The 26935-nt window shown below is 49.8% G+C and overlaps 1 protein-coding gene across 1 annotated transcript in view; it reads left to right on the top strand.

Moving 5' to 3' along the window:
• Nucleotides 1-26935, top strand: part of PCP4 (Purkinje cell protein 4) — a 54885-nt gene that overhangs the window by 18219 nt on the left and 9731 nt on the right. Inside the window, exon 2 of the mRNA XM_028151889.2 lies at nt 9895-9946. Within this exon, the coding sequence (XP_028007690.1) occupies nt 9895-9946 (52 nt within the window). The remainder of the gene's footprint in view (nt 1-9894; nt 9947-26935) is intronic.

Consider the following 26935-nt stretch of genomic DNA (forward strand, 5'->3'; position numbering starts at 1 on the left):
ATGTAGTTTTTTTGGTTTCCTCCTTGCACGTCTATTTCCAAAGTTTTCATAATGACCAGATCCTCCTTTTATAACTAGGAAACAGTGTGATTTAAGAAGAATATTGGCCCAAAGAAAAATTTAAAGGTAGAAAATACTCATTTAAAAAATAAGACTGTAAGGTAAGATATAAATTGAAAGACAAGAAACAAAATCCCTAAACAGGAAGGGCCTTGCCATGAACGGTCTCCCAAAACGACAGCCAAGCTGCTTATTTCTGTTCCCCCAAAGGTGAGGATGCAGCACGGGGCAGAGCGGGGTGTTGTGGGGAGGGGGGATGGAGGTCCAGCCGCCGGGGCTTACAGAGGCGGGAGTCGGAGCCCAGTAGGGCTTAGGAGGATCAGACAGGATGATGCTCCCTGCATGGAAGAGCCCCATCATTTTTTTTTTTTAAATGAACATTTAAAAAAAATATATATATATATATATATCCCAGCCAGCATGACTTGGTGGTTGAGCGTGGACCTATGGACCACGAGGTCACGGTTCGATTCCCTTCAAGGGCACATGCTCTGGTTGTGGCCTTGATCCCTACTGGGAGGCGTGCAGGAGGCCGCTGACCCATGATTCTCTCTCATCACTGATGTTTCTCTCTCCCTCTTCCTTCCTCTCTGAAATGAATTTAAAAAATTCTATGTAAAAGAGAAAACGCAGCTAAGGTTCTCTTCTGACATTCGTGTCTACACCTTCAGGGATTAAATTAGTGCCTTTTGGAATGCTCAGTTTTCGGAATGCTACCAGGAGAATTATAGACAATTTAAAAATCTCTGAGGCAAGAAGTCAAATCTGTCTTGTCCTCATCATGAAATGTTGGCATGAAAGTGTCCTCTGCTTTTCAGAAAACGTCAGGGGCCCCGATTTGGGAGCGGCCTTTAATGACGTGGCTTTAGTGTTCCCAAGAAACCACTGGCTTAATGACCACTGGCCCCACGCGGTCATCCGCGACCCACGGGCCGCCCAGCCGTCTGTCCGTTTCACTGTGCATTCGCCGTGGCTTCACTCCCCCGTTCACTGAAAGGCTGATATTTCTTCTAAGAGACCCAGGAGCCTTTGTCCATAAAACATGAACTATAAAGCCGTAGAGACACACCTCTTGCTTCTTGATGAACACGGCGGTGGAAAGAAAGCAGAGAAAACGCGTGGGAGGATGCTCTGAGGTCGGTGGGGCCGTCTCCATCGGACGCCTCTCCTGGGCTGGGGGTCGGTTTTTCAAAGGGTTTGCAATGTGGGAACCAGCTGCCGCAGCTTCCTGTTCTGCCTCCTATTGATGAGCCCACCGAGGGCCCGCTGGTCACCGTGCTGCCATCCCAGGGGCGTTAGCAATGCGGACGTCAGGGTGCGCAGCATGGAAGGCAGGCAGCGCCGTGGAGGAAAATCACCCCAGGAAAAATGCATCACCAGGAGCGAGATGGCACTGAGTGGCACTTGCTAACAAGAGCGTAAGCAACCGAGGGGACGAGACGGCGTTTTCTTTCCTTCTTTGCTAAGTCTCTGCAACTGCTTAGTAGACAGAGCCCAAGGGAGGCCAGATGTTGAAGACAGAGGGCAAAACGCTAAAAAGCGCCTTCAAACAAGCACTCTCCCTTCTCTCTCTCTCTTTTAAACTGATCTGAGAGAGAGAGGAAGGGAGAGCGAGAGAGAAAGAGAGAAACATTGATTGGTTGCCTCCTGTATGCACCCAACCGAGGACCAAACCTACAACCTGGGTATGTGTCCTGGTTGGGAACTGAAACCATGACCCTTTGGTGTATGGGATGTCACTCCAACCAACTAAACCACACTGGCCAGGACCTTCCTTCTCTTGATACACAGATGCCATCAACTTGATGTCACCAAATAATGCCTCCTATGGAAAACAGTGTCTCGGATGGACAGGTGGGGAGTGCACACTTCCTGGGTGCCAGGCCCCTGCATGTGGCTGGTAGGAGGCAGAAGTTAGGGAGGGAAGGGAGATTGGATGAGGGATTTCCCCCCGCGATGTACAGCTGGTGGGGACCTATCACTCATACTCCTTCTCAGCAGGTGGGGAGCCCCCTTGACCTGCATTGGGGTCCCTCAGCCATGCCCCTGATCTTAGCCATCTTGGGTCTAGCTCTTACCCGCAGTGTTGAGATGGTTGGTTTAGTCTCTGCCTGTCCCTCCAGCTTGTGAGCCAATCGGTCAGAGAATGTGTCCTTCTCCTGGGGACCTCAGGGCCCAGCACAGTGCCTGGCTCCTTGGAGCAAAAGTAAAGAGTTAGTCCAGGAGTAGGTCACCTCTCCACCCGCACCCCAACCCCTGGTTGAGTCTGCGCCTCTGACACTGAGCCGTGACTTCACTGCCTGATGGTTCTGCAGGTTGGTGTAAAACCTAATTTTGACAATCTGCTTTTGAAAAGAACCTTTTCTTTCTTAGCCTGGGAGAGACCAAAGTCCTCTCACTGGGGACGTTTCCTTGTGTTGCCCCCGTGAGAGGCTGACCCAGGACTGGGAGGGGCCCATTCCTTCCTCCCCTGACGGCTCAAGGGCTGAGCCAGAGGCTGCCAGGGTCCCTTTGCTCTTTGTCCCCCATGGACCTGGCTCCGCGGGGCTTGTGTCTTTTGTCCAGTGTGGCCATTGCAAATGCATAGACAGAGTTCTTCCAGTATTTGGTGGCAAAATGAGCTAGTCTCTCGGGGAGACGGGGAAGGAAGGGTGGAGAGTGGTGGCCCCTGGAGGTGACCTGGGGTCCTTTCTGCTTCAGAAGGCAATTTGCTCCCTGACCCTAAGGGGCTTTGAAGTGGACTTTCTAGTCAAGTCAGATCTCTCCAAATTTAATGTCTAGCCCAGTTCCCGAGTAAACACAGATTTATCCACTTAAATGCCATAGGTCTGAAAGATTCAGAAAATGTACTTGGACTGTGGTTTCTACCCCACGTGTAACCTGCTGGAATTTATTTCATGTTCATTCTCTTCAACTTCCTGAAATAAAAAATAAATATCTTTTCATTGGGAACTTGTGTTTCATCCCAAAGATGAAATCATACACAGCGGCATGATCTGAAAGATGAATACCGCAGCATTCCGGAAATCATGTAATCAAAACTCTCCCAATGACAGTACCAGTTTCATAACCTGCAATCACAGCCCACGAGAAAACTTCGGACGAAAGGTTCCAAAGGCTGTCTTAGGACAATTCCTGAGCCTCCACATCACCCCACTTCTCCAATCTCTTACTTACCTGTGACCAGAGCCTGGGAGCTGAGCAGGAGCCTGAGGTCAAAGGAAATATCCACCAATACAGATGGCCCCTGTCTTACGTAAAATGTAGATATTTGCTTATCATGACTTTTTTTTTTAATCCTCACCCGAGGATATTTTCCCATTGATTTTAGAGAGAGTGGAAGAGAGAAGGAAAGAGAGAAACATCGATGTGAGAGAAACACATCAAGTGGTTGCCCTCCTGCACCAGTCCCGACCAGGGCCTGAGCCGGGGAGGAGCCTGCAACAGAGATACGTGCCCTTGACCGGAATTGAACCCGGGACCCTTTTGTCCATAGGCTGATGCTCTATTCTCTGAGCCAAATGGGCTAGGGTGCTTATCATGCCTTTTTGCAGTACTTTTGATTTTTCTAAAATATTGAGATAAATTATTATTATTTCTAGCTTATCGAGGTGTAATTGACAAAATTGTAACACACATAAGGAGGGCGCCATGAGGATCTGATGTATGTCTACCCCGTGAAAGATTCCACCTCCGAGTTAATGACCGCGTCCATCACTGGGCATATGTACCTTTTTCTGTGTGAGAACCTGAGTTCCGCTATCCTGCCACCTTTCAATTATACAGCAGTGCTATCAACTGTAGCCATCATGTTCGACTTAGATCTTCAGACCTTATTCATCTTAGACCTTTCACCCATCCCTCTGTGTGTTCCCCACCCCTAGCCCCTGGCAACCACCATTCTACTCTCAGTTTCTATGAGTTTGAGTTATTTTTCCATATTCCACATGTAAGTGATCCTGTGTGGTATTTGTCTTGGTTAATGAGTTTGTTGGTGCCCCTTCTACAGGGCTGGGCAAGAGTAGGTTTATAGTTGTTCATATGGAAAAAGACACGCAGGTTATGATTATTACAATAGTTTTTACTTATTCATTTGTTTCACTGAGACATGATCTTACTGATGTGAGACCAGCCCCCGGATGCCGCATGGGAGTCTCAGACGTGCCTCCATAGCCACTCCAAGCTCAAGGTTGGGGAGAAATGGATCCGAAGTCAATAATTTACCGAAGGCTGGCATGGCCCGTTCCTCGGGTGGAGTATCTTATGTAAGGGATTGTCCCTGATTTTGCAACTTGGTTGAAAAGAGTCACCCAGCCAAATCATGTGCTGAGTCACACACCTCTCACCAGACCGATCCGTGTGGACCCTGTGGGTGGCCTGCTTGGCGTGGGCTCCCCGGGCTCAGGCAGGTGTGAAGGGACAGCTGCCACCTCCTGCCCACTCTGCGCTGCGGGCCTCCACCCCTCACCTCCTGCCTCGGGGCTTCCTGCTTGTTCCCGGGCAGATGCCGAGTTTGAGACGCTGCCCAGGGTAGCAGCGTTGGGAACTGATGCTGTGGCGCATGTCTGGGACCAGGAGAGGCAGGGGCAGGTGATGATAACTCACTCGCCTTCCTCCCGCCGGGGTCGGTCCTCAGGCACAGATCGCCCTGCCCGGAGGGCACAAGATCAGCGTGGCATGCACCTGGCAGTGCCATCTGGATGAGGAACCCTCCATCGCCTCTCTCTTCCCCCTTCCCACCTTCCTCCTTCCTTCCTGGCGCCCCCTCTCCCGTGTGTAGCACCAGCGGCATCTGTCTCAGGCTCTGCTTTCTGGAAAGCGAAAGGAAGACATAATCTTTGTTATTTCCTGTAGCCCTTGCTGCAATGGACTGTCAGGCAAAAAGACTCCCCAAATGACACCTTTTAATACCATTCCCACCTTTTTATAGACCCTTGGCACCTACTAGATTATTAGGAGGAGCGATCAGATACGCACTCTCTGGTTAGGCTCCTTTAACTGGGGGTTTATGAAATCCTGAAAGCCTATATGGTGATTAGTTAGCATCAGGGGAAGGATGTGGGGTGGGAGCTGCTGGGCGGGGGTCTGAGAGATGTCCTCTCCGCTGTGGTTCGGCCTCGGTCCCTCAGGCTTCCTCGCTGTCACTCAGCAGATCCATAGCCTGGGTCGGAGATGAGGGCGACTGCAAGGCTGTGACTTTAACTTCTCGTGTCACGTCCTTTGATGGGCATTTACCATTTCCTAGTGGTGAAGTGGGGACAATATAAAAAGAGGAAAATGCTTGGAGGAAAATGTCTGTGTTCTAACGAGCCGAGGAGTTTCCTTTCTTTCTTTCTTTCTTTCTTTCTTTCTTTCTTTCTTTCTTTCTTTCTTTCTTTCTTTCTATTTTTTAAAAAAAATATAGTTTATTGATTTTTTATAGAGAGGAATAGAGAGTTAGAAACATCGATGAGAGAGAAATACCGATCAGCTGCCTCCTGCACACCTCCCACTGGGGATGTGCCTGCAACCAAGGCACATGACCTTGACCAGATTCAAACCTGGGACCTTTCAGTCCTCAGGCCGACGCTCTATTCACTGAGCCAAACCGGTCAGGGCTCTTTTTTTCTTTTTTTAAAAAATATATATATTTTATTGATTTCAGAGAGGAAGGGAGAGGAAAGGAGAGGGAGCGAGAGATAGAAACATCAATGACATGACGAGAAAGAATCACTGATAGGCTGCCTCCTGCACAACCCACAATGGAGGATCGAGCCCACAACCCGGGCATGTACCCTGACCTGGAATTGAACCGTGAACTCCTGGTTCATAGGTTGATGCTCAACCACTGAGCCATGCCGGCTATGCCAGAGGAGTTTTCTTATTTGTGATCCTGAGGGTAAACTGCATGGCATTCACTTCCTCACACAGGACCCTTGTCCCTTAAAGAGTCCCTGGGAATGGGGACAGGGACACTGTCTTGAGATGTTGGAAGAGGGAGTGCCCCAGTGTGACCCAGGAGGATGGGCACAGGGCTGGCTTGAGCAGTGGGGACTCTGGTTTCAGACAGCTGAAGAAGGCAGGGACTGCTATTCTTCTAGACCCTTCGGCGAGCACGGAAGAAGTGCTGGGTCTGGGGTGGGACAAGGTGTCCGCAGGGGGTCCCAGGTAGGATTGCTTTATGAACGTGAAGTCGTTGGTGTCGGGGCAGGGCTGGAGTTGACCAGGAGAGGACCTGAATGAGAACATCTGTGTCAAGTGCCACGACAAGGGGCAGACGACAAGAAACGTGGTGAGATTCTTCTGGAAGCAGAATTATGAGGAGACTCCTGCCTCTGGTTCTGCTGTGTTGAAATTGGGGCTGATTTTTCACCTTCACCTGCCCCCCAGCCACGGCTGTTCTTAGAGGCATGGCAATGGGCTCTCTAGAACAGGCTGAAACATGGAGGCAAATCTGCTGATGAAAAGGTGTTGAATGCCACATGCAACAAGCTCTTCTACACTTGTGCCTGGTTTTCTAGGTCATTTGGACAGTATGTGCCACACTCGCTTTAACCTGGTGATCGTGACCGCATGTTTGGTCAGACAGAAGCTCCCCGCCTTCTGCATGCCCTAACATACTACATTGGATTGGTGTGTAACCTGGATGATGGTGGTGGTGGTCAGGATATCACTGGATCACTTCTGAAGTTCCTAGAAAAGAGCCCGACATCTAGAATCTCACACCGGGGTTTGCCCCGAAGACAGCCCATCATACCTCTCATGCCATCTCATTTATTAGTCCAGTTAGAATAGTGATATTCTTGAGGTGTGGCTACTTCTGTTCAGCAGGCAACACAGGTTCTCAGGGCGCTGAGCCAATGATTGGTGCTAATGGATGAAGGAGGAGGGATCTTCTCTCACTTGGCCATGAGAGTGAGTGGGAGAACAGGCAGCCTCAGGGCACTAACTTCTCTCACCTCATGAAAAAGAACCTTTCCCTACTAGACATTTGGGGAATGACCATCCATCCATCCATCCATCCATCCATCCATTTCAGCATAGCCTAGCTATGGGTTCCTAGGTTATTTAAACTTCAATAAAAGATCTCACAGTCATTCTACAATTGATCCCTGTTCTGTTGGGTTGACTCTGCTTCTTTCTATAAGTCAGATGCCTCAAACTCTCTGGGTGCTAATGAAGTCAAATTGACTTTCACAGGGGATGCCCCCTGTCCCGTTACTTCCCACCTGCTGAGGGAGGCCCTCAGGGGGACACTGGAGATGCTCAGGCTCAGGTTTAAAGGGAGGGCTTTGGAGCCAGCATCTCTGGGTCGGAGTTATGTCTATTCCATTTCCCAGCTGCATGACCTTGATCAAATCCTCTCTGTGCCTTTAGGATGCAATCTGTAAAGTGAGGCTGATGTGGACAAGGATGGTGTGTACTTTGTCAGGGATGTTGTCAGGATTCTAAGAGTCCATGATGCCCGGGAGCCTTGGAGGGTGCCTGGCCATGGCATGTGTGAGCTGTGGCCAGCCCAACACCAGCCTGACTTACACTCTCCTCATTTACCGGGGAATTTCAGCCGCCTCATCTGGTGATAAACAATCATGGGTGATGACCACTGAGAGCCCGGTAACAGAAAAGCTCTTGGACAATTACCTCACTGCTCTCAGCCTTGTCTTAAAAATGTCTTGAAGTCTCAAAGAATTCTGAAAAAAGGTGCTTTCAATGACTAGTTCTTTTTGTCAGGATCATTTTCTGATGTGAGACACCATCGCCCTATGACATGTATCAGCTGCATTTTGCCTCCATCAGACGAGACCTGACACAAAACCCTGTCTTAGGAATCCTGGAAAAAGGACTCCTTTTTGTCCCCCGTGTGCACATCATTTGGTTTCTAAAAGGTGATCTTTTATGAAATGAAGTATTCATGACATTTGAAAGGTGTCAATGTTTAAGGTAGTTAAAGACAGTGGGGTTGAGTATGCTCCTGTTTTGCATTTGTAAGCCATTTAATTTGACTTTATTCAGCTCTAGAACACTATCCTTTTATTTCGTGGAATTTGATTTGTTTTAATGAGACATCTATGCATAATGCGAGGACGGGGAGGGTCTGAACACCCAGACGGCTGCTGAGCCTCCACAATGGTGATGAGATTTCCATCCAGTGCAGTGAACTTACCACCTCCTCTGTGTGTGAAAGGGGAGCCATCAGAATAAACCCAGGCAAGAAGAAAGGGGCATTTTTACTTGCAAATCTATCTTTCAGAAATGTGTGATTTGGTTTAAATGAAGAGGCTGAACATTACAGGTTTAGATAATGATGCCATGATATGGGGACCTCAGTGGAGTGTGTTGAAGAACAAATGATGTTTAGCTAAGACCTGCAACCTTCTCCTTCCATAGAAACATAGGAGAGATCCAGCATTCTGAACATGTAAGGTGTTCTAAAATATGAACAAGTATGTAAACTTTGTATGTAAACTTTCCAACTTGTCACCTTTCCTTCCACTTCCTGCCAGAGAGAGGTGGTTTTTCCCTCTCAGAATGAGACAGGGTTCCCCCTGATCTGGGTGGGCATTTGCACTTCACATTGACTGGTGCAGGGTGCGCATGTGCGTGTGGTAGACGTGGGAATAAACAGGAGACTTGAGGTTGCCTCTCTTGGGTTGTCATCTACAAAGGCAATATGCATACACAGGATGGTTAACTTCATTAACACGAGTGTTTATTATTCACCCTATTTATTTACACTAATCAGAACCCCAAAGCAGCATTTTCTCACTCAAGGTTGACTAAGGACCCAGGAATTTCTCATGACAACATGGAATACTAATGGAAACTGATTAACTGATTATTATTTTCTTGATATTATTTTTAGGCTGAAGTCTTGGACCAAAATATAAATTTTGAGGGCACCTTTATCCCTTAGCAGGAGTCACCCATATGGTTTTCTCCTTGCCCCGTGCTCTGCCTCTCTTTCCAAGGTCCCATGCAGATAGTTATGTAACAGTGACAATTCCTGCACCACACTGAACCGCTGGGCCAGGAAGTCCAGTCTCCAGTCTTGACTGCAACCTTAGACAAGTCAGTCTCCCTACCTGGCTTCATTTTTTTTTTTTCCACCTAAAAGTTAGAGACTTTATATCTCTTCAATCCTTTTCAACTAAAAGCATATTTTCTAATTACCAGAAAATTTGATTGACAAAATACTTTTCTCTCCAGGGCCTACAATTCTGGCCATCATGTTATTTAAAGAGCAGTAGCTAAATAAGCTTTGAGGAAGCATGCTTATGTGTTTACATGTGTATTTCACTCAGCTCCCCAACCTCATACCCAGACCATCTTGCTCAAAGATGCAAATTCAACCATGAAATATTCATACTTCTGGTCAACCTGGTAAAATAAAAATGTATTGGGGAGCGGGGGAGGGAGGCATAAACGATGACAGAAAAATAACTCAACAATAGTGGAACATATGACTATCAACCTGATATACTAGTTGACCAAAATTTATTTAAGTAAGAGATTGAACACTGTGGTTGGAATGATGAAGGTGACAGCTCCGATCTTCTCACAGTTGGCACAAACACTTGGCTGTTTCCCTCATGCTTTCAATGAGGTTATGCTCCGTCAGTACCAGTCTCTCATCTACTGTCCCTTGATATGAACAAGGGAGGCAGCCTGTGCCACTTCAGTAGATCCTTTCTTAGGTCGATCCTTTCCTGGTCTCAGGAGCACCTTGCTTTAACCACCTGAGCCAAAGTAATGTAAGACTTGATATAATGAAAGAGATACTTGAAACAATAAGAGAGACAACATAATTCTGAATATATTTGATAACGATTTCTTTTCTTTTCTTTATACCTTTAGAGACAAGGTGCTGGCGCAACCAATGGAAAAGACAAGACGTCTGGCGAAAACGGTAAGACGACACGAGTAGTCCCACGACCTACTGTTTTCTCACCTGCAGCCCTGGGCACGAGGCGGGTGTGGATCCTGCCCTCCACAGAAATCAGCTCACTCTGTATGTCTGTGCTTCGGTGTAGAGTGGATTTTAGCAATTCTCAGTAGCACCACGGTCTGGTTTTACAAAGGAAGCCAAGCTAGCTAAATGCAGTGGTAAGAACAGTTCCCTCCCCAACGGAGGACTCCCATTTTGGGCAACAGGATAATTACAATGCAAATATAGTTCTCTGCTTTCTTCATTAGGGTTGGTGAGAACCATCCCAGTTGTTGTGAGGATAAAATAAGATCAAATGAGATAAGTGCTTTGAAAACTGTGAAGTGCTTGACTCCTTAAAGGACGTTTTCAAATCTGCACAGTGCTGGCCCCAGGGGAGGGGCGGGAGCTGTGCGTGTCCCTGCGGGTCGTTCATAGAAACTAGAAGTGTGTAGTGGAGACTGGATTATTTGTGTCCTGGGACTCCAGCCTCCACATGGGCCTTACATTATAGGAATGATCATATTTTATGGATGGGGAACATATTTTAAGGCTTGGCGTGGAGGAGCTGGGATGTGACCAGGAATGGGAAGAACATGGCCTTTGAAGGCAACAGTCAATAACAACCCCACAACGATTGGGGTCAAGACGTCTGGAAGTGAACTAAAGACATTTTTCCAAAAATCTAAGTTGCTTAATTTCTTATTCTTCAATTCATAATACGAGAAGATTATCTTGGAATTTCTGAGTCAACCTAATAATACATTCCATCACAAATCAGATTACTTTATCCTGTTATCACAGGTACCTAGAGAGCTCTTTTATCGTAATGTATATTTTCTACTAATACAAATGAAGCTGCCTACCTGTGTTGAAGGAGCAGGCACCCAGGAGAATAGAACTATGAAGCACGGAGCATTAAAATGTTATGAGATTTGGATAGCAGTCAGATGATCGTAAGTAGTCAATTAGTCCCAGACTTCATTAGTCATCGACAAGGCAGAGTGTTCTTACTTCAAATATTACACATGCAGTTTAGGTCTCCACTTAACGCTTAAAGCATGAGGACGATGGAGCGCATTATGAGTGCCCTGGAGATTGCCATTTGGGTCGCAGAAGACACAAGTCAGAGCCATTACAACTCTGGAGGGATCTCCTGGGCTCTGCTGGCATTTTGTTATATTAAATATTATCTCAAGAGGGCCATTGGCTGGGAATCTAGACTCTTGTTTTTGTTGCCATGGTATTTATTGATGTGAAATATGACGTTTACCCACCCTGTTCCCAGAATGCCTTTTCACTTCCCAACCTCTGAATACATGACCCAGCAAGCTCAGATGTTCTTCAAATCCTTTGTGGCTTGGAGACAGGTTTTTCAGAAATACAGGGTGTCCCCCCAAAATGCATACACACTTTGAATAATTATTCATTCCAACGGGTTCACTCTGTAAAGAAAGAAACATCCGTTGAGCTAGCAGCTCCTAAGTGTGTATACATTTTGGGGGGGACACCCTATATAAGGTTATTATTATTTTTTAATTAAAAAATGAATTCATTAGGATCTTGGTGGCTCAGAGATTTTCATTCCCCTATGAACAAAGCACCTTCATTATCTGATTAGGCCAAGAATTTCATTTTTTTCTTGACATAATGCCCTACTTGAGCGAAACAATCGTTCCCAGCTCCGGTTGCAACTCCTCTCCTGCGGTGAATCCTTAGGTAGAGACGCAACCTTCTGACTCTCGATTCTGCATCGCCCACTTTCAGCTTGGAGACGGTCAAAAGATGTTTTTCGCACCACAGCAATTTTGCTGGGTATCTTGATCCGTATCTTGAAACTTGGGCATCCAGAGAGACTCAAAGAGTTAAATCTTTTTTATTGACACAGAGAAGTAGAAAAACACGGGAGGGAAGTGGCTGCTGGGAGGATTCCAATCCCCGGGAAAGATTTATGAATAATAAGCCTCTGACGGGCTTGGAGGCTTACCCCAGCGAAATTGGATTTCTAAATCGGGAATGGATTTCTCCTGACTTGGTGAGCGGCGATACATTTGTTTCCAAAAGGCTCTGTCTTTGGAGGTGAAAGGCAGAGCTGCGCCTGATCTTAGTAAAAGAATCCCCTCCGATCCCGCTGCCGGCAAATGCCCAGAGGCAGTTATTATTCTGAGCGAAGAACGGTGGGGCCAAGGGCAGTGGCATTGTATTGAATTAGGTGCGCCCATGTTTTTGGGACACAGATTTTGGCTTGAGAAATTTCTAGTAGGTGTGGGGAGCTGCTCGGAGCACATAGATTTCGTTTGCTTTGATATAATGACATGATGCTAACAATGAATAACCTAAAATGTTTTGAATAAAACCCAAACCATAGCAGTTTGTCTCAGATTTAGATTTGAGGACACACACACACACACACACACACACACACACACACACTATAAATGTATTTTTCTGCTGTCAAGTAGGTGGAGAGATTGATTGAGCAGGACCTGATTCATAGACAGATAGATACATTATTATTAATCTGAGCATGGTTTTTCCAATAAGAAATAAAACTCAATATTCCCCAAGCACTGTACACACGCCCTCCTTGGCTCCAGATCAGCCAGTAGATGCTAAAAATCTCCGCTTTGGCGTCCTTGTTGCCTGATGGACCGACCTATCAGTACGATGTGAGCAGATGCTGCCTGGGGTCCATTTGCTCTCTCACTGCTCCGTGGTTTGGGGAAGGGCGTGGGTGAGGTTGCATGTGGGAGGTGAGAGATCAGCTTGGCTCAAGGAGGAACCCACGGTGGAAGTGACTGAGCGCTCACTGCCGGGCCCGAGAGAGAAGGTCACTTCTGGCAAGGCTGGGCCTGGCTGTCCTACTTCTGAGCCCGGAAGGTGGGGATGGACGGCAAGGGGAGGAAAAGCAATTTCTAAAGAGGCTACAGCGGGCTCGTGCCCTGCATCTGTCTAAAGCGGTGACGTGACTTGGTCCTGCTGCAGAGAGGGACGGTGACAGAGAGGAGCCCACCGCCTGCAACAGAGTCTCAGCTTTTCTAGGCTGCGTGTGCGGCGTCGGGGAGCAGGGGTTTGTGAAGCTCTAGTCCGCACGGCGGCCTACGGTGCCAGCTCTGCGCGAGTCGCAGTGGGAGTTCAGGCGGGAGCTCCCTGTCCCGAGCTAAGCCTCTTGGAAAAGGGAAAAGGCAACTGGGAATGTCGGGAGGCAGCATGTACCAGACACGTGCAGTTTAAAATCTTCACGGACTGGTCTGGCTGGCGTAGCTCAGTGGTTGAGCGTTGACCTATGAATCAGGAGGTCAGGGTTTGATCCCTGGTCGGTGCATATGCCCAGGTTGTGGGCTTGATTCCCAGTGTGGGGCGTGCAGGAGGTGTCTGATCCATGATTCTCTCGCATCTTTGATGTTTCTGTCTCTCTCTCCCTCTCCCTTCTTCTCTGAAATCAGTAAACATATATTTAAAAGATAAATAAAATCTTCACAACTGCGTGTGGCTGTGGGAATGGCCTCCCTGAAGGATGGATCTTTAAGGTGGGCTGCGATTCCCAGGCCGGGAGCTCTGCATCTTTCCCCGCTGCTGTAATACAGCCCCGAGGGCCGCCTGCCTGACGTGCCAGAACCCTGCGTGCTGCTGTGAGCGCCGCAGACCCACGGTGCTTTTGAGGAGAAAAGTCAAAGGACTCTGGTCTCCATCTGGGTCTCTTGGCCCTTTTTCCTCTCACCCCCTTTCCCCCCTCCCCCATATTTGAAGCAACCAGAAAAAAAGTAAAAACAGCAGTGGATGAAACATATTATAGTGGGCTATGTCCTTTGTGCCGCTGGCTGGGAACACTCTAAGGATGTACACTGAGTGGCCACATTATTATGATCTCTGAACGCATAATAATCTGGCCACTCAGTGTATATCCTATATAATAAAAGGCTAATATGCAAATTGTCCCCTCAACCAGGAGTTTGACCAGCAGGCAGGCTGGCCAACCGCCCAAGTCCCCTCCCCCTGGCCAGGCTGGCTGGACCCCACCCATGCACGAATTCATGCACAGGGCCTCTAATATATATACTGAGTGGCCAGATTATTATGCGTTCAGAGATCATAATAATCTGGCCACTCAGTGTATATTCTAGGAGGAAGACTCGAATACACAGGTGGCTCTGGTATCGACCCAGATGGGGAAAGAATGAGATAGCAATTGCTCATTAAAGCCAGACCTTCACGCATCAGGGTCTCCACGCCAACCCGGTCAGTGGGAATCCTGTCCGGGGAGGAGTGTGTGTGGAGGTTATTTCGGGAGTGGGTGCTCACAGGGAATGGATTGCCATCAGCGTCAGCTAGGACAGCGGGTTCCTTTCCCGTCTTTAGTTGAGCGTCATGATAACCTCCGTGTGCAGGCCCTACCTGGGTAAATGCGGTGCTTCTCACCCTCCGAACACGCGTGAAACCTTGTCAGTGGGAGTGGAGACTTGTGCCTGCGCCCCGTTACCATCCTCTGCACCCGCACACCGTGCGTACGTGAAAATGCTCTTACACAACCTTCTGGTTCCACTGCAGACTTGGAGCGTGGGTAGGGAGGCCCTGCCAGGCAGCATTTCCTCAGGAAGCCAGGTGATTTTCCAAGGTCGCCTCCACCCGAGGAGGAGAGCTTTGGCTCTCTGGCCTTCGGGCCAATCACACGGGCCTGCCTTCACTGACCCTCTCTGCTGAGCGCCCTCTGCCCCCGGGGGTCTTGGTTGTAAACCGGCAGCTAGGCTGGCTGTGGTCGGAGCCCCTGGAACGGAACTGGTAACCGGCTTACATCTTGGCCAAGCTGAAAAATGCAGTCTCAACAGCACCATTATCTCCGCAACCTAGTTAACCCATTGCGGACCGGTAGTTTCATTGCTAGCTTTACCCAGTGGCCAGGTAAGTCTCTATTGAACGAGTACAAAAAACGTTTTACATAAATGTTAAAGGCACGCTTTAAAATTAAACACCCATTGCATTTTGAAGTTATTTATTACATGTTCTTACAAGCTAACATCTTCTTAAAGTATGATACTTTGTAAAACACTGTGTAATGTGGAGCGAGAATTCTCGTGATCCGTCCGCAATGGGTTAACTCACCTTTGGCAAGGACATGTGACCCCAGAGGAATTACAGGGCCAGCCGTGCTAATTTTTTTTTTTTTTTAAATCCTCACCCAATGATATTTTGTCATTGATTTTTTTTTTTTTTTGAGACAAGTGAAGGGAGGGGGAGAGACACAGAGAGAAACATCGATGTGAGAGAGACACACCAATTGGTTGCCTCCTGCACATGCCCCAGGCTGGGGCCAGGGATCAAGCCTGCAACCGAAGTATGTGCCTTTGACCAAAATTGAATTCACAACCCTTCAGTCTGAGGGCCGGTGCTCTAACCACTGAACAACGGGCCAGGGCAGCCATGTTAATTTTTAAAACCAAAACTTTCAAGACATATGTTAATTTGTGGGCTTATCCATATATTTTCCCCTTCCTTCCTTCTTTCTTTTTGAGATTAAACATTGGATAAATTTAGACTAACTGAAGATAGAATTTTGTTCCATATCATACAGAGAAGGCCCTTCTGCTTTAGTGCAAAACTAAAATGATACATTATGCTAAAAATTGTCATTTAAGATCTTTTAAGCTATGAAGCAGATAGACCAAGAAAACGACAACCCTACCCTTAGGAGTCCTGCCCAAACCAGGAAATTGGAGTGTTGCATTTTCTTCTTATCAATTACTAGTATGGAAATATTATTTTCAAGGGTGTGGCAACATTTTACTTTTTGTAAGTAGGTAAAACACTCATAATTTTGTTTATAGAGTTAGTTTGCACAGCAAGCAGCTTTCCAGAAGAGGGAACCGGCTTGAATTTCAACCGGCCTGCGTGATAAGAGGGTGTAAAGATGTGGGTTTCCTATTAGTGGGTTCCTCTGTGAACACCCCACTGGGGAAGGCCCGGGGAAGCGCTAATGCTTCTTGGGAAGGGATGTTCCTGCACACAGTGGGCCTCATTGTCTCCAGAAACTGCACTTCCTCCTCGGGCTGCACCTGCTCTCCCATCCGAGTCCCGAGTCCCGCAGGGAACTCGGAGCCGAGGTGTCCCTTGGGAATGGCTCTGGGGCATCCTTGCAGCCACCACAGGACTTGCTTCAGATCAGGGGGCAGAAGTCTCCCCATGTCTCACCAAAAAGCTTTGGGCCAGGATTCTAGAACAGAGTGCAAGTGTGGGGGAGCGGACGGAGAGATGGGGGCAGCCTGCTCTGAGCTCGCTTAAGTTCCACCCAACACTGTTGACCCCTTTGTTTGTGCCAGGAACACAGGGGCGTGGCCCACCCGTGCTAACGATTCCTGAAGATCTGGCTCCACTTAGACCATTCAGCGCAGAAGAGGGGCTGTTCCCTCCAAGTGCGGCTTTTACTTCCTCCTGAGCGGGCCTCTCCTTGGTTTCAGGAAGGGGCCAGTTTTCCTCACCGTGAGCAAGCTGAGAGCAGATCGGCCCTGAATCCTCTCTAAAACTTTTTAAATGAAACGATCGTTGACATGCGATGTTATATTAGTTTCAGGTGTACAACACAGGGACTTGGCATTTACATACCTCACCATGTGATCACCACGCGGTCCAGCAACCGTCCGTGGCTGTGCAGTCATCACGATCTGTGGCCTGCATCCCTGCGCTGCCCACCACCTCCCTGTGACGGCGGGTCTTCTGGTCCTGCACGCAGACCTGGCCTAGCAGCCGGGGCAGCACTGCGGCCCTGCTCCAGGGGCAGGCGCCTCCCAGCTCGCTCTTCCAGGGAGTCAGGAAGCGAATAGATGCCTGGGGTCACCACACGTCAGATTGTCTGGAGACGGGAGCAATTGCACTCAGCTGTGCTCTCAGGAAGACCAGCCCCTAACAAACCCCCTCAGGGCCCCTCCTTCCCTTTCTGCCCCCTAACAGGAGCCTTTGCTGAGCAGTCATTAGGTGGAGCATGAGTCACTCGTGAGGACAGCTGTGATGGGTGCCACATACAAACTTCTTTTTTCAAAACTACACTTATTTCCCAAAGCATTATTTTCCCTCCAGCACATCCTAAACTGCTATCTCGGTTTAAGCACAACAGGATAATTGGAAGCTTTTTGGTGTGAAAATTAATTTGAATCTAATTTTCCAAATAAGGGGCATAAAGCCGCCCTGCTCTTTCTGGGTTTCTGTACTTTTTAATGGACTTGGTGGATATTCCCGATCGCTTTGTGTATTGGTTGCAATTTTGTGGGGTTTCTGGTTTGGGGTCATACTTTGTAGGGGATTAAAAGCGGCTACAAAGTCTTCGGCCCTTGGGGGGCCGTTCTGAGTCCCCTCGCCCAGGGCCGCGGGGCATGCTGTGTGTGACCCCGCAGACCACTAGCACAATGCAGAGGGAGGCATGCGGCTTTCTGGGTCCAGAGCCGAAGAACTTGGCAGCTTCCCCGTTTTCTCCCCGGGATACGTGCAGAGAGAAGCCTGTTCCCTAGAAGCCACCATGGTTGTAGGCAGCCCAAGCTGGCCCCTGGAGCAGCCCAACCAGCCAGCGGCCGTGCTGGCTCCCCCGGCCCGGCTGGCAGGCAGGTGGGAGCAGGTTCTGCAGGTGACCCCAGCCCCAGGGCCATCTGGCTGCAACTGCTCGGGGGACCCCAGCAGAGTGCCCAGTGGAGCCTGCCAACCTACAGACAGGGGGAGAGAATACTCACTTCCTGTGTTTAGGCTGCTAAGTGTTGGGTCATTCGTTCCAGGGCCATAGTTACCCGGATCATACAGAAATCTCTCATCTTTGTACGGTATGCGGGTCCCCTCCTCTCATGCCACTTCACGTACACCCGAAACTGTTTTTCTCTCCTTTTGCTGATTAGAATATAATCTCTTCAGGATATAGACCTTGAGGCCCTTAATAACCAGAAAAGTGATGTTGCAAAAACACTATGGACTCTAGCTTTGTTTTGCTCATTCATTCAATTAAGAAATATTTGCCGAGCACCTAACAGGTGCTGGAGATGGTAAGTGAGCCGGTGATGGGATATTTTCAAAGGAAAATGCTGTGGAATCTGAAGACCTCAGTGGCGAATGTATCCGCCATGGTCTTGGGAGGAGACGGAGGGCCCGGGCCACCTGAGTGCTTTGAGGCTGGTTAACCACCAAAGGGACCGTTTGCAAAGGTGTGTGCAGGGCTTAGGGAGACTCACAAAGACAGCAGCACCTCAGACTAGCAATGGCAGGGCCTGCAGGGAGGCACCGGACCCCAGAGAAGGCGCTGTGTGGAGGCACGGCCTGCGAGGGCTGCCTCTGGGGAAGGACAGGTCTGAGCTTCGGGCAATAGTGCAGACCTTTAGGGTTGCTAGATTCAGCACATAAACACACGGCATGCCCAGTTAAATTTCTGTGTTGGAGAAGCCAAACCACGTTTTTTTTCTTAATAGTATACATTTGTCCCATGGAATATTTGGAGCATCCTGATACTAAACATTGTTTTTGTTTTTTTTTTTTAAAAATCTGAAATCCGTATTTAACTGGAAAGTCTGTATTTTATCTGGCAGCTCTCGCAGAAAAGGAGGCCAGGGAATAAATGCCCAGATCTCTCTCTCTCTCTCTCTCTGTCTTCTGATTGCCTCTAGTGCCACCCATGGGACAAATGCAAGCAAAGCCACAGCGAGAGGCCCAGGAAGAGGGGCAGAAGGCGGACAGAGGCTCGGGTGGGTGGGGGAGGGGGCAAGGGGGGAAGGGACAGAGCTGAACATCGCCCTGGTTCTCGCCAGCATCTTTCTCTCCCCAGGCCCTGGGTCCAGGTCACCCCGAGCCCCTCTCAGGCTTCCCTAATTAAAACACGTCGCCTCTTATAAGTGATTGCAGCTTTACAAAGACAAAGCAGGAACAATTTTTGTGCACGAATTCTAGATTGGTTTTAGAAAAGTAACAAAGCAGAAAAGCCGTCGCCCATCAATCTCCTCCTCTTGCTTTAACTGTGTAGGGTCATGGGTCGGCTTCATATTCTTAAGGAGAGGAGAACTGTCAGAGCTAGTCTGGAAGATGGCATGTTTGACATTCTTAGTGCAATTAGGCTGTCCCGGGAAGGTTAACGTGTGCTCCAGGCAGCCAGCGAGCCCCTCCCAGCCCCCTGCAGGTGTCATTCAGGAAGGAAAGGGGCGTGGCCAAAGACAGGGGTGGGGGTGCTTAATAGGAATACAGGCAGGATGGGCAGTGAGGGTGGATACGAGCTGTGCACAGCCTGGGGCCCAAGCCGATTGGGAAATGGATGGGGGTGGGGGGTGCAGAGCAGGCACAGTTCCCCCTGAAAGTGAGGTTTATCAGAGCAGCAGGGAGGTAGTCGCTGCTCCCAGCCTCCAGAGGCCAAACAGGGGTGGGGTGTGGTCATGCGCCCTGCAGTGAGCTGCAGCAGGAAGCCACGCCCAGCTGCCCTAGCTACTGGGAAGGTGGGTGACTCCAGGTATTTTGGGGAGGCCTGGAATCGTGGTTGCCTGGCCGGGGCTTTGGTGTTGCTCTGGGACGGATGGATGCAGCTCTGAGCTGTCTCCAGCCCGCGGTCCAGATACGAGATGTAGGAGATGGTTCCACGGGCCTTCACTGTCCTGGAGATGTTGCCTGGACAACTCCGTGGGGTTCCTGTGGTGTCTCGAGGAAAAGCATTTCCAGGGACAAGAGAGGATGCGGTCTGGTGGCAAGATTTATTTGTGATGCAAAATAAAAGATGCCCCTCCGATGGCCCATCTCCGTCTGTCTCGCCATGGAAATAGGGGCAGAAATAGAGGCAGTGTCCAGAGAGCCTGGGCCGGAGGAAAGCTTAGTCCCAGGCCAGCACCTGGGACTGTGCTGTGGTACCCAGGCTCCCTCTGAAGCCCGCGTTTGGAGTTCGCCAGGCCACTTGGCTATGGGGAGAGAACAGGCGAGCACTGGGGCCAGAGCAGGCCACGGAGGGAGCGACAGTGCTGTCTCCAGGGATCATAACCAGGAGCCTTTTCCAGATAACCAGTCAGCTTCCCAAACATCAGCAGGCTGCACTGGGGACCGCCCCTGAGCCAACCCTCTTTTTCCAGGTTAGATTGACAGCACGCCCCCTGCACCATTTTGACTTTACTGAGCATGTCCTTACCTCCCCCTGCTGCCCCTCCCGTACACACAATCGGTTTGGAGGGGGGAAGGGAGGGGTGTTAATCCCCTTGGAGGGACGATGCTGCGATCCCCTGGGGTGTGCAGGCTCCGTGTCCCATCCCCTCTGCTTCCTTCCCCTCATTAATATCTCGCTAACTGTGGTAACAGAGAGGCCCCAGGACCAGATCTGCTGTCCCCGGGGCCCCCTGGGAGTCCCCAGCTTCACAACCTGAGCTATACTTCAGACTTGTGCCCGGCCAGTGTGGCTCACTGGTTGGGTGTTGACCCCGGCCCCAGGAGGTCCCAGTTCGAACCCTGGTCAGGGTACAAGCGGAGTTGCCGGCTTGATTCCCAGCAGGGGGCTTGCAGGAGGCAGCCGTTCTGTGTTGATGTCGATGTTTCTATCTCCCTCTCCCTTTCTCTCTAAAATCAATAAAAAAAACCCATATTAAAAAAAGAAAGTGTTTTAAAAACAAAACAACAACAAAACTTCAGACTTGCGCCTGTGACATCAGCTGCTTAAACCTGTGAGCAATGACCATCTCTTTCTTCTAATCCAGTACAAACCAGAACCCAAATCTTCACCCCTCCCCCTCCCCAGCCACGGAGATGGTTCTCTTGGGTCCCCCAGGGAGGGTCCATGCCCTAAAAAAGTGAGGGCGTGACCCCTTTAATATAAACCACACTTAGAACGCTCAGGAGGGGAGAAGGAGAATGTGTATTGTGGGATTACTGGGTTTAGAATGTAGCTATTTATAAACTCTGTTTTTCCCAGCATTAATGTGAAGTATTTATTATTCCTTTTTTTTTTAAATAGAAATTGCCCCTTGTCGTGAGTGAGAAGGCTAATTACTTGCATGTTACTAGATTTAATGTAATAAGACATTAAACATTATATCCCCCTTGAAGGTGACCCACCCCCTCCCAATACACGAACCATCCCCCCTCTGGGAGTCCCTGGGTTCTGGCCACAGCGGTCCCGTTCCAGCTGCCACGCCCCTTTCCTGTTGGGCTCTGGACTGAGTGACCACTGAGCAGCTGAAAGGCAGTGATCCCACAGACGAAGGTTGGGGCGGGGAGGGGGCGGGAGGCAGCCGAGGGGCCCCTTCATGTGTTGGCCAGAGCACGCCTTCAGTAATTTACGATCATGCGCCATGGAGCCTGCTGCTGCTTTTGTGCTCGGCAAGTGGCTTCTTCAGTATTCCTAAAGCACCTCTCTCTCCCCCATTCCGCCCGCCCAGACCCCGAAGGTAATTGGAAATTGAACAGTGCCCCGCGTTCATTTAGAAAGCAGTCTCTTCCGTGTCAGACAGCGCTTTCCCGTGGGAGACGCTGACATTCCCACGTCAGCCTCCTCCTGTCGCAGGAGCGCGGGCCCCAGTGCACCAGGACCTTTGCACGGCAGAACCCGCGTCCCGCACACGGCATCACCGACTCTGCTAATCATAAAGGTCACGCCTCTGACCTTGCTTAGACTCCAGGGTTCCGGGTTCTAAGGCAAAAGCCGTGTGAGTGGACATGCACTCACCAAAATCCATGCCCCACAGTCCACGGGAAGGCGTTTCCACCCTGTGCTTCCTCACACCGGCCGTCGTCAGAACCGGCCCAGGAAGATGCTGGTGTAGATGACACCCCCTTTCTGGCCAGGAAAGTGCGCGAAATGGTCCTCCCAGGTACTCGTACTCAGTACGAGTTTCCTAGGAATTTCAGGAGAAAATAGAGAGATGTTTAGTGTCAGACTTTTGCTGGGTTTAACCAAGGATCAGCTGGCAGCGCGCCACCTCCTCTCCAGCCCCCTCCCTGGCGTGTTAGTGGGTTGCTCTTAGTGGGTTTATTTTTAGGCCGTTCCCCTGGTTTCAGGGCCTCTGAGCTGCTGGGCCGGTCAGGCAGGGAACCACGTCTGGTCCTGTTTGCTGTGAAGGGCGGGGACGGGGCGGGGGGGGGGGGCGCTGTGGCAGAGGGGGAGTCCCCAGAGCCCCCAGTCCCTGCGGTCCTGTGGTTTGGCCATTTGCCGGTGGTTAACCGTGGGGTGAGTCATCCCATGTCTTTGGGCCCCAGTTCCTCATTGTGGGATGACGCCGTCTTTAGGCTCTCGTCTGATCAACACGTTAGGGTTCTGTGGCTGTCTGTGGCCCGGGACACGATGAGACATTGGACTTCTTTGGAGTTTATTTTCCGACAGTATCGAGGGCATGGGGGCTGCGCCCAAAGGAGAAATGGAACGCTGTTTCCTGGTGGAGGCAGTGGCGGGGGAAGAGGCACATGGATAGAATCTGAATAGGCCTGTTTCCAGCTGTGAACATGTGATAACAAACAACATATTTCAACAAAATGAGGAAAGATGGGAGAACTCGGTCTTTTCTCTGGACAAACTGCATTTCCGTGGCATGCATTCAGTTTTGCGATGAGGCCGCCCAGCTAGTGACAGCCCTCCCAGCAAAGACAGGTGTCGCCATGGATCCACTCAGCGCAAGAACACCCACAAGGTGGGTGGGCTCCCAGCTGTCAAACCCCCCCCTCCCCCCCCCGCTCGCCATACCTCTGAGGTTAAAGTTACAGCCTTTTCACTTGTGGGCCTGGACAATGCCAGCTGGTGCCACACGTTGCTGGTGCTGTGCATGATGTAACATGTACCCTCCCCAGCCCCACGGCAATGGCATAGTGAGTTACGGCTACTTCTTGAAATGTCTCCCTTGCATTTTCTATAAATCCAGCCCATCGACACCTTAAAGTAAGGCAATGCACGGGGGAGTTGAACTATAATTTTGAAATCACGAGCCAGATTGGTCCGTGCAAAGCTAGAATTGGGTCCTAGAAAGACATGGTGAGCTTCCTGCAGATAAGATGTTCCGCCGTGTCCTGTTCACACGTCTTAAAGTTGAACAAAACCCTCAAATCCTGCCAAATACGTAGGTGGGCTGGAAGGTGCCTGCTAGGCCACCCTGGCCATTCACAGCTGGCAAAATCCAGCCCCTGGCGTATAGCTCTTCGGTTCAGCTGAAAACGACTTTAGCGAAAGGTCAGATGTGACTGCTCTGGGGACCCTTCCGCTCTCTAAAAGACTGATGCTAGACGCTTCCCCCCTAACCTGCCATCTAAATTGGTTTCTCCCATCGCTTTTTTGACATCAGCCTCTATTAATGCTCCCTCGAGCCATAGCATCCAAAAATGGATATTTTATCACTGCTTAAATTTCTGATCTAGACAGAAATACTTCTACAGGCTCGGTCAATCGTTCGAATGTTCCAAGGGATATTTCAGTGCTGGTCCTTTGAGAAATTATGTTTCTTTTTTTAAGACAAACAAATAAACAAACAAACAAGCCCATTTCAAAACAGAATGCTTTCAGATCCTGTTGCCTGACACTGGAATTTCCCTGTGTTTAGAATTCTTGAAATAAAAGCCCTCTGCTTCACTTTGGGTCTGTAAGAACTTCTGGAGGGGGCATTGATGGGTGCACAGAGGGCAGGTACCTGCTCTCCTGCCACATAAAAGACCCCGGTTCAACAGTGGTGATGGCTCCTCGGGCAAGCAGAGCCCACATCTGAATTCTTCTGGAGCTTCACAACTTTTCTTTTTCTTAAAAAAATATTCTTATTGATTTCAGAGAGGAAGGGAGAAGGAAAGAGAGAGACAGAAACATCAATGATGAGAGAGAATCACTGATGGAGCCTGCAACCCAGGCATGTGCCCTGACCAGGAATCGAACCATGACTTCCTGGTTCATAGGTGGATGCTCAACCACTGAGCCACACCAGCCAGGTGCACAACTTTGCCACGGCCTTGTAAAGTACTCATATTCCATTTATTCTTGGAATCAGCTGTCAGAATATTATTATTAAATAATGTAAAAACAGGAAGCAAAACTCTGTGGTTAGCTAGTTCTCTGAGTCTGGGCTCCCCCAGGTGGCTCAGCTTCCTGGTCTGGAACTACATAACTTTACTCCTTTGTGGGTACTTGATTTTATTCTCTTTACAAATATGTGAACCCAGCCTCTTGGTAAGTAGAATAGCAAAGCCCAAAGCTTAAAATGACTCACCTCTAAAAAGCTATCTCCAACAAACCAGTAAGTACTTGGCCACGAGATCTTAAAATAGTGTCCCTAAAAGAAACAGATAAAAGCGATGAGTCATTGCCTTAAACACATGGAAAGGGACGTGTGAGACTGAGGCTGTGGGATGAGAAACCAGAGTGCGTGGAGCTCAAACCTTCAGTTCCCAGAACCCAACGCACACCTTCGTTTACACAAAAATACACGTTAACGAACAGGGCACCCACCTCTGCAGACGCCATCCCTGTCCTTAGGACATTCCCACACTAGCCCTTGGCCACGGTCAGAACGTTTGAGGGGAATTTTAAAATCCGGAAGGCAGGGATGTCTGTGGCCTTGTCTATTTCTGCTCCCTTTTCTGTCGCTCCTGAGAAGTGCAGAGAGGGAAGTGACCATTGGGGACCCCGGGTTGGTGGCAGCCTGGAGTCTGAGATTTTGAGCAGCCGTGAGCATGACCCAGCCTGGCTGCCGCTGGACCCGGCATGGACCTGGCGTGGACCCGGCTGTGGCTTGGTTTCCCAAACCCCTTTCAAGGCGTCCCCAGAGCTTTGCACCCAAAGTCATAATTTATACGCCAGGGGCACATCTGCCCAGTAGCCCGTGCGCCTAAGAAAACCTGTAGTCCCTGAAAACCCCAGAGGAAAGCCCCATCCGCCTGGATTGGAGGCCTTTCAATGTGAGAGGCAACAGGCAGTTATCTGAGGTCAAAGGATAGCTGTTCGGGAGGCACTGACTCAGCAGAAGCTGAAACAGCGGTCCGATGAGGAGACAGAGTGATGGGTATGAGAAAGGGAAAGGGGCAGTGACATCCACAGGAAGAAGGCATTGCTCTCGGTGCAGACAGCGAACCATAGTGACCCTAACGCTGTGTTTTTAATTTTCAGGCCGTTCTGTCGTCCTCCATCCTCTAGTCATATGCTTTCTCGTTATCTTTGCAAACAGTTACGTGTGACACGAGCTTGCTCAGGCCCAGTCCAGATGCTATTTTCCCCTGTTCCAACATTCCAAGGGTTTGAGGCACAGGGTGTGCCAGGCAGTTCCTTTGGGATGGCAGCCCCCCGCTCCCTTTTAAAGTGGCTCCGTTTATTGTTTTTGACGTCGTTAAGGGAGGGAAATGAAGCCCTACTATGCACCTATGCACAGTGATGTAGAGTTCCATTTCTGTCACCAGCTTGAAATGCAATGTTTACCGATGAGCTATACACTTAACATGTGTAAGTCGATGAGGTTCATCTATAAGAAGCTGAAACAATAAAGTTTGTTCCTCTGTCACATAAAAGGAATCTGGAGGTAGGTAGTTGAGGGGAGTCAGGGTAGCTTCGAGGAGCACGAAGTGTCTGCATTAATGCTTTTCCATCCCTCGTGTAAGACTTCCAACTCAGGGTCCAATATGGCTGCTTGAGCACCAGCCACTACACCTTCATTCCAGCCAGCAGGAAGCAGATAGCAACAAGAAATAAAGGCAGAGGGTGTCTGTTAGGTTTCATTGAAGGAGATTTCTTTCTTTCTACTCACATCATATTGACCAGAATCTAGTTGTGTGGCCACAACCAACAATAAGAGGGCTGGAAACTTTGTTCTCGGCAACCATCCGCTCAGTCCCAAATCAGGGGTTTTATAACTTAAAAAGGGGGGTTAATGGAGGCAATGAGCAGACTCGGCCCCCACGTGTTTCTGCTCACGGAGTGTCCTGAGCACTTGCGTGCCTGGCTGGCTGGCGTGGAGGGCTGGGCGACGGTGTCAGGTGGTGCTGGGTTCTCACTCCCCTTTCGGCTTGAGGTGCTCCTTTGCTCAGGATCGTGAAGGGCAAGCGGCGGCCTTTTTGAGTGGATTGCTGTTCGGGAAGTTGGCTGCCGATTCCTGGGGAGGAATTTCCATTCTTTCCATGTGCTCAGAAGAGGAAGGAAACATTTCGTACATTATTTTCACCCCAAGAGGGCTCTTATTTACCTACTTTCATTCAAATGTTTCTCCAGGAAGTAGAGCCTACGATCTGACCCCTAAAGACACGGGGTCACGCCTTTCCTTCCATAGCATCCCCTTCCCCTCCCTCCCCCCACCCAAGACCTGGAAAGCAGGCGTGCCCGTAGGAGATGGTGGTGCAGACAACAGAATCCACTCTTGCTCGGTTCGGTAGAATTTCTGGAAGGCAGGAAACCCAGCCTGGACCGTGCACAGCCGTGGGCGAGGCACATGGGAAGCACCCCACCACCCCTCGGTCATGCCAGCAGGAGCCCCTGCTGCTGCCACTGACTGGCATGTGGCAGCAGGCACAGGCCATGCTCCTGCAGCTGCCCCAGGGAAACCCACTCTGCCCCGGAGCTTGCCGGGAGTGGGGGCTCCCTGTGCTTGGCCACCATCCAGGGACTCACGCCTGCCTTTTTAGACCCTGCCTCGATGCTGCCGCCTGACCCTAAGCCTCGGTGGCTGAGTTCTACCCCCAGGACACCTGGGATGGCTCTCCTCCAGCCTCTCCGGCCTGCGGTGGGAGAGAAGCTGGAGGGAGAGAATATGGGGTGAGCCGGTGTGCGAGCCACCATCTCAGGAAATAGGCCTTCCCCTCCAATGGCCCTTCACACAGTGAGTGTCCTCTCCATGCCCCTCCAAACCCCTAAAACAAATCTGAAAATGTGGCGAGTTATAAATATGTAAAATATGGGGAGAGAAACAAACCAGGATGCATTGTCATCCCCATTGCGGACACGGGGAAGGATTGGAGCCTCAGAAAGGAGAAGCTGACTGCGCTCCGGCAGCCGGAACTCGGATGGGAGCCTTCCCTAGCGAACCTGTCTCTCTC

The sequence above is a fragment of the Eptesicus fuscus genome, chromosome 3, assembly GCF_027574615.1.
Source record: "Eptesicus fuscus isolate TK198812 chromosome 3, DD_ASM_mEF_20220401, whole genome shotgun sequence".
Lineage (NCBI taxonomy): Eukaryota > Metazoa > Chordata > Mammalia > Chiroptera > Vespertilionidae > Eptesicus > Eptesicus fuscus.